The 11,898-nt window shown below is 35.7% G+C and overlaps 1 protein-coding gene across 1 annotated transcript in view; it reads right to left on the bottom strand.

Annotated features, from left to right (window-relative positions):
- TBC1D32 (TBC1 domain family member 32) overlaps positions 1-11,898 on the bottom strand; it is a gene marked incomplete at its 5' end in the record, with an annotated part of 77,275 nt that overhangs the window by 47,840 nt on the left and 17,537 nt on the right. The window contains 7 exons of the mRNA XM_084261432.1: positions 1,817-1,933; positions 2,558-2,676; positions 4,174-4,261; positions 4,879-5,017; positions 6,697-6,779; positions 8,591-8,792; positions 9,898-10,031. Of these exons, the coding sequence (XP_084117558.1) occupies positions 1,817-1,933; positions 2,558-2,676; positions 4,174-4,261; positions 4,879-5,017; positions 6,697-6,779; positions 8,591-8,792; positions 9,898-10,031 (882 nt within the window). The remainder of the gene's footprint in view (positions 1-1,816; positions 1,934-2,557; positions 2,677-4,173; positions 4,262-4,878; positions 5,018-6,696; positions 6,780-8,590; positions 8,793-9,897; positions 10,032-11,898) is intronic.

The following is an 11,898-nucleotide window of genomic DNA, read 5'->3' as shown; positions in this document are numbered from 1 at the left end:
TGGAGTCTGCAAAAGGGTAGAAAGAGCAGTCACAGAGAGAGAGGACTGTTCATCAGCTCCATTTTCTAAAATATTTTTATATAGCCCTCAGATTAAAAAAAATCTGGCCTGTATTAAGAAAAATTTTTCTAAGGGCTCAAAACAAATCTGATTAGTCAACAGTTAAAAGGAATAAAAGCCCAACTGATAATCTATTCAGTCAATGATGCAACTAGTTAGTGAAAAATACAAAGGAGGGAAAAAATGTTTTAATTATGGGAATTCAAGAAATAAAGGGCATAGGAAGATGATTAAGTTTTATGTATTATCAAATACGTTCAGCATAAATATTACAAATCAGCTTCTGTGATATGATTCAGAAACAGAAAAACGAGCACACAAAGCCATTAGGTCTTTTGAACAAATCTAGTGGCACCAAAATTGCTTTTTCTTTGCTTTCTAACCATGGTTATATCTGGTCAGATTTTTTTATCTTCACCTTTCTGCAATCACTGCCCAAAATCATGGTTAAAGCAAATCTATATGTCTGCCTAACACCAGAAATTTTCTGAGGACCTAAGACTTTACATGTTAAATCAACACTAGATGAACTATTTCCCTTCTGATAGCTATATAATTTTGGATATCTAGTTTAGGCTTACAAAACACACTGTTGCACAGTAGTTAAATGAGACATACAGCATCCAAAACATCTGTACTCTTTAGGGAACTCTGAATAATTCTATCAGTATTGCTGTGAACCTAGAGAATTCCTCAAAATGCTGAAGTGTCTCAAAAGCCAAAACAACACAGACTTTCAAAAGTCAAAAATCATTACTTAAGATCTACCAGAATCTGAAAGCTCTTAAATATGTGTCACCTTCTACATTTATCTCCCCTGCTCCCATTGCCTCAGAAAACTTGATGACTGAACAAAATTATCCACTGACTGAAAAAAATTATCCACTGATGGACACACTAATATTTAGTAGATTGGAAAAATGAAATTTATAATCCCATTTCTACTTGAAACCATCAAAACAGTATTATGAAAAAATAACTACAAAAATCCCTTCAAAACATACCACATATGATATACTTGGTCCAAGCAACATAAACTACCATAAATCCAGAGCTTGTGCTAAACAAGCACTTTAACACAACAGCAATTCAAACGGCTACCTCATTAGAAAAAAAAATATTTTAACTGCCACTCAAGGTCAGAGATTAAATTCTCCTGTGCCTTCTAGATGAGCTACTGGATTGCAGTTGGATGAACTAATACAAAATAATACTAAATACAAAAATGGTAATACTGGTTTTCTTAGGACTGAAATATGACTTAATCAGTAACTTTCCAATGAATGATTTTTTTCTGTGTGTGAATCATCTGTGCTATTAAGAAAGCCTAAGGGGTTTTGGCTTTTAGTTTGTTGTTTGAATTTGGTTTTTTGAATTTTTGCTTAAATCCACAGTTAATGGGAGAGGAGTTATATAAAAGTATAGCTATCTTCCAGCATGTAGCTGCATGCACAGAGCTGTTTATGTATGTCTTTTTTTTTTTTCCCATGGAAAAACTTAATTCTAACCCAAGCCAGGAAAGATGATCTTTCCATTAGGCACCAAATTTTATATTATCTTTACTATTTCAAAATGAAAAGTTAGGTTAACCCAAAGTGATATGTGCATATACTGCCCTCATGCTGTATATAATACAAAATGCAGAAAATTACTATATCTTTCAGTAAGAGAAAAAAGTCTATGATCACAGTTTTTCTTAGGAAAAATGTCTTCACAGCAGGATTTATTTTTCTTTGAAAATAAAAACTATACTTACAGTGATATCTGTGGGTACTTCACGGAATGAATACATTGGTTTATTTGGTATATCTTGGTTACTCAGGAGCTCTAAAACTGCAGGGTATGTGAGCAAGTTTATCAGAGACAGAAAAGACTAAAGAAAGAAAAAAAAAGGGGGGGAAGGGGCAAAAAGGAATGTTAATCAGTTAAGTACAACCAAGGAAACTTTAATAAATATTTGCCATTTACTTTAAGTTTGTTCCTATCATCTCTGCACATTGAACTTGCCATAGAGCTGCCCAAATTAAGACTGAAAAGCCTGGCACGTGTCTGTATGATCTAAAAGGAAAGTAATCTCTGTGAAACGTGTGACATCTATCACACTGTGCAAGCAATTTTGAAAAATTATAGTATTTTCATCATCATCTAAAAATCTAGAGACACAGCATACTCTAGAACACAAGACTCTCACTGATTTTACTACAATAATGAGAGACATGAACAATGGCCAGTATTTTAAGACTTACACTTTTGTCACAGTTGTTAATTATTATTTTATATTGACTTTAATGGGTCCTTGGCATTATGACCTGCCCACACAACACAAAAATCCTTTCAATCAGTGACCATTTCATTAGCATATCATACTAACTTTGCCCCACATGCCAGGAAGCAGGTATAGTTGCAATAAAAATTTACAGAAAGGTATGTGTTAAAAATATCTGAAATACAGCACTGTTTTTTCAATGCCAACACAGAACATTAAGCAATTTCTCACCTTCTGACAGCTTTGGTCAATAGGGTCAACTGGAGTAGATTTGGGTTGGGTTATCCTCAAATCATCTTTTCCACACTCCAAAAGAGCCCATAATTCAGTTACAAGTGCCTTTATAAAGCCTAAAAAAATGTTTGTTCTATGAGTGACAGGAATACCAGAAAACCAATTTTCATATTTAAAAATATTCTACATCAAAATTCAATCTCAGATCCTCAAAATAATCTACATTGTGGACTAAAATTTCACAAGACAAATGGCCAAAGGGTTCCTTCTCCTCACTATTATCAATCCTTTAGTCAAACTACCTTTCTACAGCAGTCTGCTTATATTCAATCTAAAATATACAGCATGAGTTTTCAAAGACTATTATACTAGAGAAGATATTTATGTATCTTCAATGTAAACAAGGTGCTGACTTTCCTTAAAAAGTTACCTGCTACAGATCAAGGTTTAGCTGGTATTGGCTTGGTGGTTTTAAAAACACAGGTTTACTGTAATAGTAATAAATTCAAGCATGCCACCATGAAAAGGTAAGGCCTAAAAAAGTCTTTTTAAGAGAAGCACTACTAGTTGAATTTGACAGGTTAAATATAGAAGTGGAATGATAGCCATCTAACTCTGAAATATCCACACGTAAGTTACAGCCTTAATATAAACCTTCACATACATTATACAAGCACCTCTCAGGGTTGGAAAATCAACTCTGATTATTTTTAGTCCACCATACAACTTTGAGGCCAAAGGCAACAAGCAACTTGGCTGAGAACCTTAAACAGGACAGATAGGTTACTGCTCAAGTGGATCTGTTCCCCACTTTCTGAAAGATCCCAGAGGCATAAATAATAATCAACTAACAATCCGCTTCCCTGACTGGCAGAATTTGCCTGCCTTTCTGACAGTCTTTTAGTCAAGTCATTTGTATTACTCACCAGCCACCTTTAGATACTCAGAGAGATTATTTGTAACTTTTGCACATCATGGACTTTCTGAGCAACTTAAGATGGTAGTTTTACTTTACTGATAAGATTCTACTTTTAGCATGACTACCTAGACTGCTGGGTGGTATGGCAACAGTTGAGTTACCTGAGAATAAATTTGAAGGGACTTTGTGGTAGAGATTGAAATATGAGAAGTATCATCAATTCAGACAATACCAATTCCATCTCACTATTGTATGGGAGAGGCAATAACATTAAAGCCTTGGCAGTTTCTCACACTCTGAGCAGCCAGTAGCCATGGAAAATTGCAGACAAATTACAGAAATCAACAGTTTTTAATTCTGAAGATCAACAAGAACTTCACCTTTTAGCAACTGATTTTTTAAAATGTATATAAATGCATTCATGCACATACTGGAACCTTACGGAAAACCAAACCAATAAAGAAAACATTTTACATAATGTAAGGAAAATTAAAAATCCTTCATCAAGTGAACAACTTCATAGGTGGAAAGAATGTATTTCCATCAAGAAGAAACCAAGAGACGTTTAAGCAGTCTTTGCTAATACTGGGTAATTATTCCACTCTGTATTTTTTAACATCTTTCTCACCATCCTTTTCTAATATGCAAGACTAGAGCATGTAGCTAATCATAACAGCAACATTCTTCAATTTACCTGAACTCTGTAGAGCTACTGCACCTGTTGGTGTTGTTGCCATTTGTGTAACAATCACCCTGTTTCCAAACTCTTCATACTCATTTGTCTGTTAGTAACAAATATAAAAGGGCAGCATTATTTATTTGTAGGGCATGAAATCCTCAAATGATCTCTTCAATATTGATTTTTTTCCTACACTTGTTTACAAAATTTAATCCACTGTGTGGTTAGACTTGAACAAACTTACCATGGTCAGATTCCAAACCAAACACCTTTATCAAGTACCTTATCAATATTTAAATGTAAAATACTATGGTTAGGACAAGCAACATCAGCATAGAATACAATTAGTATTGAAATGTTTTTTCACACATTCAGTAAGATGTCTATAATGTTTTTGGCTACGTAGATTTCAACACCACCTACCAACTTGGTCTAGAAGAATCTGCACTTAGAAGAAAAAAGAAAAACTATTTTGCTTAGCATTTCAAATTTCACTCTAAAAACTCAGAAAAATTAAATATATACCTGACATTCTGAAAATGAGTAACATCCAACAACATGTCACCAATACCAGAGATGACAAGCTACATTTTAAATTAATTTTTGCAAAAATTAAATGAAACAACAGTTTCTGGATTTATTTTCCTATTATTTTCTTTCTTCTTTATTTTATTATAACCATTAAAAGAAAGCAAATCGTATAGACTCTGAAATGCTTACCTGGAGTTTCTTTGATAAACTGCTGAACATAAAGTTCACACAGTCATTCAGGGCCCCTGTACTATGCAGCAGAAATAGTCCTTTGGGTGTGGCAGAAAAATTTAGCAAAGCATCTAATAAAGTCTCTTCCCATAACAAACTGCAAGAGTAGCAAAATAGTAATCAAAACCATGGGAAAAAAAAAGAAAAACTACAATTGCTAAATTTTCACTTCATTCTCTGGACTCTGTTTACAGCACTATTCTGGTTTAGTTTCTTTTTTTAAAAAAAGCATTTGGGAAAGTTATCTTATGTATTACACTGTACTTTGTACAAACATTCCAATTTTTCTTGCCAAATTAAGGTTAGGTAGGAACACAGAACAGAAAGATGACATAATGGGGAGCCCAGAAGACCTATGCCATCATTAAATGTACTTACAACTTACTATCTGACTTTAGACAAGTCGGTTAAGGTATCAATCATGTCAGTCAGAGATTAGCAAAGCAGGCACAGAACTTCTCACCAATGTAAAAACACTATAAGGAACTAATACAAACTCACATTTGAGGAGATAAAAGCTCCTGCTAGGAATTAGTACACAATTATGTGAATAATACACACAATGGCTTCATGTACTAACAACAGTTAATGGATAGTATTTTCTACAAACACAGCAGGAAGAACAGCAATTGCAAGAATAAAGTATGATGATGCCCTCAGCCTACAAAATATTCTATGTCCTAAAAAGAAAAGTGAAGCAATTACATCACCTTTGACTAGGTACTATACCTGCAAGTATTACTAGACTCTTGTCATTCTTCTCTAAAAGCATTTGCTTACTGGAGTCTCATCTTCAGTTCCCTTTTCCCATTTCTGACTCCTATCACCAACAGGCAGCATGTACCTTTTCCTGTAGCAGTCAACCAGTACCCCAAACTTTAATCATTTCTCCTGCAGAATCCTTGCCATGTCATGCTCAGAAGCAAAAATTTCACCCAGAAATATATCAGCATTTCTTGTTCTGCACTTGACTGAAAAATCTAGATGCTATGAGGAAATTGTAGCTTACATCAATGGCAGTGATTAGTGACAGCCACCTCAGTCAGAGCTCTGCATCCCTAGAGTTCTCTTTACCTCTAGATCTGAATTGCTATAACTAGTTCACATGCCTCCACTAGCATGACTGACTAGGTTAAATAACTGTTGAGGTATCTTTGCAAATTATGCATGAGATCTGTGGTAAAGTATAAAAATATCTACTGATTTAATTAAAGTTTGCACTAAAGCCAACATCACCCTGGTTTTTCAAGGCTCACAAGTATTTGTGCATTTCTCATCTTAATGTATATGAATATCTATAAAGGGACATAACATTTTAGTATAAAAGGAAAAATGGCTTTCACTCAATATATATCAGTCTTTCAGCCAGAACGCTGCAAATATTGCTACATAATATTTTGAAGGTGTAGATACCATTCTGCAAAACAGCATTTTAAATTAACACCACATCAAAGCTGTAAGATAAACTCTGACAGCTATTTTGTTTTATGCCTTCTAATTCACATTTTCCTCAAACCAATTTCTGTAGTCAGAGAAAATCAACTATAAGTCAATTTTACATAGATTAGACGCAACTCTCTAAGCCAAGAAAATCTTGAAAAGGTCAAGAACAATTTTGTAACTCTGTTGAGATCTATACTAGGATGACTTCACTCCTTTCACCTACCCCTACACTTGTAGAAAAAAATCCACAAGGTAGAAAGATACGTCAACTAGGGATGGAGTAGCAGTGTGTATTCCTACTTGTGCTCATGCATAAATTAAGCATCGACTTACTTGTTTTTTGACTCTAGACTTATGGATGAAGTTGAGTCTGTACCAGTTACAGGAGTGGGTACTCTTTCTGAAATCAAACTTGTCTGTGAAATAAAAATACATAAATAAATACCTTCTCACTGTTTATTTACACCACCTTAAAGCTCCAGACCTTGCTTGTTCTCTCATTATATATTTAAAAAAAAAAACAGTGCTTTTTGGGACAGAATACAGTACTGCACTATTTTTTTTTCCAGAAAAGCTTATTTTATTTCTTCCTTAGGTAGAAACCATTTCAAAGCTAGTGTATTTTAATTTTTTTATTAAGAATCTTTACTTTTCAACTACAGACACATAAAGAAAAAAAAAATCAACATTAACAAAAACATCAGAAAGCAATTCTTTAGTCCATTTCTAGCACAGGTGATGGAAAACAGAAACAACAATTCAGTACCAAATTAATTCAGTACCAAATGTATTCAGTAATTCTGACAATTTTTATTTATTTATAAACTATATAAATTTATCTATATTGGTATGGATATAATTAGAAGTAAAGACAGAGGTAAACGTATGCATATTTTTATATTTGATGGAATTTCTAATTTAAATGGTACTTGAAAATAATTGGTGTGCGAAACACTGTTTAAGGTGAATGATTTAAGCTGGTTTATGTTTCTAGGGAGAAAATGCATATTGCACCACTCAAATGAAAGGGAGTAGTCATTAATTTACTCTTATAAACACGATCTAATAAATACCCAAAAGATTCCTCTATTAAGCTAGTCAGTTGTCCTGAATCTCTTAAGTTCCCCTTTTTTTACAGTCTGTACAAATTCTGTCCCAGAATTCCATCAGAACTGGCCAAGAAAAAATTTGTTTCTCTATCACTCTTAAAACTCCAGAAGATGTGTAAAATAGGAGAAAACAAGTTACCATTTGTTCTGGTTTTGCCTGGGATAGAATTATTTTTCTTCCTGGTAGTGGGCACAGTGCCACTATTGGATTTAGGATAAGAATCATGTTGATAACAGACCATTATTTTGGTTGTTGCTAAGGACACAGCCAGGACAGATGGCCCAAAGTGGCCAAAGGGATACTCCATGCCATGTGATGTCATGCTCAGTATATAACTGGGGGGAAGCTGCAAGGGTTTTAGACCATGGCATGGGAAGTGCTGGGCAGCAGTAGTCTGCAAGTGGTGAGCAACTGTGCTGAGCATCAGTTGTTCTGTATATTCTGTTTTCATCATTACTATTATTATTATTCTCTTCCTTTTTTGTCATAATAAACTGTCTTTATCACAACCAATGAGTTTTAAGCTTTTTTCCCCAATTCTCTCCTACTTGGGACAGGGAGTGAACAAATGGCTATGTGGTTGTTTCAGCTCTCTGCCAGGTTAAACTAAGTCACCAGTTGAGTTATGTAACTTATATCACAATTCAAATGAACTAAACTCATTAACTCAAAATCCTACAGTTCTCAATGCAGAGAACAACCTACGTTTCAAAACCAATAAACAAATTTAACATAAAAATTACTAAAACCATAATCTGAGAAGATTTTCCTTTTGAAATATCCCTGCCTGAGAGGGAAGATTGTACCTGTGGTGGACACTGGCTATTGTGACATCAGATGACCTCTAGCATCAAGGAAAATGTTTAGAAAGGGGTTGATCTATGAAAGATAGGTCTAACGAGTTCCTGGTTTAATCTTAAAGCACAGAAGTCTCAAACTAAGTTTCTGCTCAGTTCACATACAGAAGGAAAATTTGAGAAGTAGAACGGAATTTCTAGAACAATTCCAAGCGTTACCCCACTACTTAAATATAAGCCACCTTAAGCAAAGCACAACAACTACACAAGCTGAACCTGTTACTGTGAGATTTTTTTTTCCAGTCTGAAATAAGATTTACCTTTTTCCAGGCCTCTCCAATAGATTCATGCAAGCCATAAGGAATTAGCATCTGCAGGCCTTCACAAGTTCTGTACATCTGACGACATACAAAAATGAAAGCTCCTGTAACAACTGGCAAAATCTCAGCTCCAGACAAAAGAGAAATGTCGTCATGAAGAAGTTTCTTTGTAAACTGAACAATTACATGAACAGCTGTAGGACTAGAAATAAAATAACACTTTTAAAATGTTGGTTTGTAGTCATAAGTCTTGAAACAAATCCTCTGATTAAATTTACTTCAATTTTTCTAGGGGAAAAAAACCCAAAAACCTATGGAAAGAACTATGACCGACTATGGAGGGGCAAACTCTATTATAACTTGTAACAGCAGTCAGAAGAAATGTAATATACAGCAAGAGATTTTACTTTGGCTACAGGTCTAAATAAAGCAAAAATGCATCCGTTGCCTTCCAGCCAGCCCATACAGATTTGAAGTACACAGGCTGTGTGTTCTACAGGAGCCTAGTCGGGAAGACAATCATTTTAGCTTCTGCTTAATCAGTGTTAAGTTTATCATTACAAGGCAAAATTTATCCTTGTTCTTCCTTTTTTTTCCCCCAGATTTCCCTCTGAAGGCTTCTAGGCTTGTAAGGCAAAGGACAACTCTTTCTCCAAAATACTTTTACTTCCAACCCCATTAAAAATATACCAACTTCTCAGATTCCTCCACTTAGAAGACATATGTTCAATACATCTTTATGACCTGCAGCTTAGATATTTTTAAAGGCTAGTCCCAATTTTACTACCCTGTTTCAAGTTTTAGCATCAGCTAACAATACTACTACCAACAGGATCTCACAGATCCTAAGTTAACTACACTGTTACAAGTGTCAGTCTCTGATAGAAAAATCTGTCTCTAGTAGATGTAATGAAGTGGGAATGGTACATTGTATTTATTCTTTCAATAAATTGGGATGATTTTTATAATTATTCTAAAAACAAACAAGAAAATGAGAGCCTTTGGCCTGAACAGCAGTACTATGAATACACTGAAACTACATTCAGAGAAAGCTCTCAAATAAGGAAAACAAGTAAGCCATGGAAATTTCCCTTAATAAAAGTATTTTTAAATTGCTATTTCACCTGGTTATACACATCTCCCTAATTATTCTCTAAAACACTACTTTACTTGATAATCAGGTATTTTATTCCAAACAAACAAAACATACCACATTATAGATAAATGAAAAAAGAGAAAATGAGTCTCATAAGACTAATGCAATTCATTGAAGCACTCACTAATACTATTCATCAATGCACTCTTACCCATCTTCTTTGGCAGTTTTTTCATTTTCTCCATCTCCATAAAGAAGGAAAGAAAGACCATCTTCAACTGCAGCAATCCTTGCCAAAATATCAGCTACATCAATTAAAGTGGTTTCAAGACAATTTATATAAACCTATTTGGGGAAAAAAAAAGTTTTGATTTGATGCTGTTGTGAAAGCTGTTTATTCAGGTCTGGCTTATGTATGCAGAACCTGAAGGTCACCTTTCTCATGATTGCTTAATGGCTTAAAGAAAATAAGTAAACAGGCTATGTTCAAATGCCATCACACAGAAATCTTCGTCACAAATGGCAGTAATTGCCACTTTTAATGATAATGGCAGAAGTTCAATGACTGCACAGATACAGGCAACAGGCATTCCTAAATGTTTTCTCTTTTTCCCATTATGAATGTGGAAAGGCTTTTGATATGCCATCTAGGGGTATAAAAGCAATACCTGGATCAAGGTGAGAAACACACTAACTCCCTCACTGCTGCATATACATCTTTGGCTAGAAATGGAATTCTAGTTCCCAGTATCTCCTGCATCCACCTCACAGCCCAAATAGCTTTGGAATCATGAGCAGAGTCTTCCCCATGGAAGCAAAGTCAACTCATTTATTTCAGAGCACTGACTATATTGTCACAACTAGGCTGTAATCAAGCAAATTTGAACATTTAACACTGGGATTCAGGCTGCTCGGTCTGGGATCATCACTAATGAATGTACCACCCAAATTAATGCTAGACTGGCCATTGTTCATTAGTAATTGAAGTCAATATTCCAATAGCAGACAAGCAGAACACAGGTGCTCCATGAAGAACCTGTCAGGAACCAGCAAGGGCAGGATGTGCTGCAAGGGACGAGAAGCCAGGAATTCAGTGAGATACCAAGGCAGGTTGGCCATCGGATGGGCAGGCAGTCCTCCATACCCAAGCAAGGAGAGCAGACAAGTTTCAGAGACAGTAACTAGGCTCACCCTACAGCCCAAATCCTCTCCACAGTGATGAGGATGATCCAATGTTAAACCAGTGAGTCAGGGTCACCTCTGGACCCAGTAATCAGGATCAGACACAGCCAACCCACCACAGTGCAACTGGCTCTATAGTGACAAAGCAGGTCTGAGGCAGAACAATTGAGTAATTCATATCTGTAGGTCATGGTTCAGATCAATGGGACACTAGGCCTCCATGCTGCTACAAGATAGTACAGGTAGGGAATGACAATGAGAATCTCAACTGTGAAAACACTTCTGAGCGGAAGGTGAAGTGAGTCCACACTGACACCTATCAGACACGTCACTGGGGAGATCTCTGCTGAGGCTTCCTAGCAGAGCTTTCTCAAACAGCTGCCTTTGAGGCTGGACACCCATACTATTCACTATTATTTATGGTGGCCCTGAGTCCAGGCTGCCAAGCCCAGGAAGGGGAAATAATGGGGAGAGCTTGACAGTAGACAGCAGCTGTAATTCTGCAGGACTTAAACACTGTCCTAAGGGTACTCCATACCTAGAGTCCTAAGACACTATTCCTGTCTATAACCCTCAATAATTTGATGAGAGAATCACAGTATGCTTTTGCACTCAGGGATTGAGAAACACTCCACATTCCTAGGATTTATATACAACTGTATTTACAAAGGAGGAGGACAGTTTTCCAAGTGAGAAGTCTCCTCTGGTAGCCTCCCCCTACCCGCAATAATCATCCCTACCCAGGACAATAGAGTGGAGTCAACAGTGAAATGAGCTAGGGAGGATTATTGTTCCCAGTAATACTTGTTAGTAGTATGCCAGAATGGGGAATAAAGCACCACTCTCTTGAAGTACACTGCTTAAATCTTTTCCATTCTTCTGTTATTCATCAAGGACAGCTGGACTCACAAGAGAAATTACTTTTAAAATGCTATGCAATCCAGCTCCTGCTTCTTCTTTTATAGGCAGCTCTTTATTTTATATAGTGCACAGAGGAGAAATAAATTGTCTTCCTACTTTAAAATGCAAG

Source organism: Gallinula chloropus (assembly GCF_964237585.1).
Source record: "Gallinula chloropus genome assembly, chromosome: 3".
NCBI lineage: Eukaryota > Metazoa > Chordata > Aves > Gruiformes > Rallidae > Gallinula > Gallinula chloropus.
Note: the sequence above shows the minus strand (reverse complement) of the source record. Positions and strands in the feature narration are given on the sequence as shown.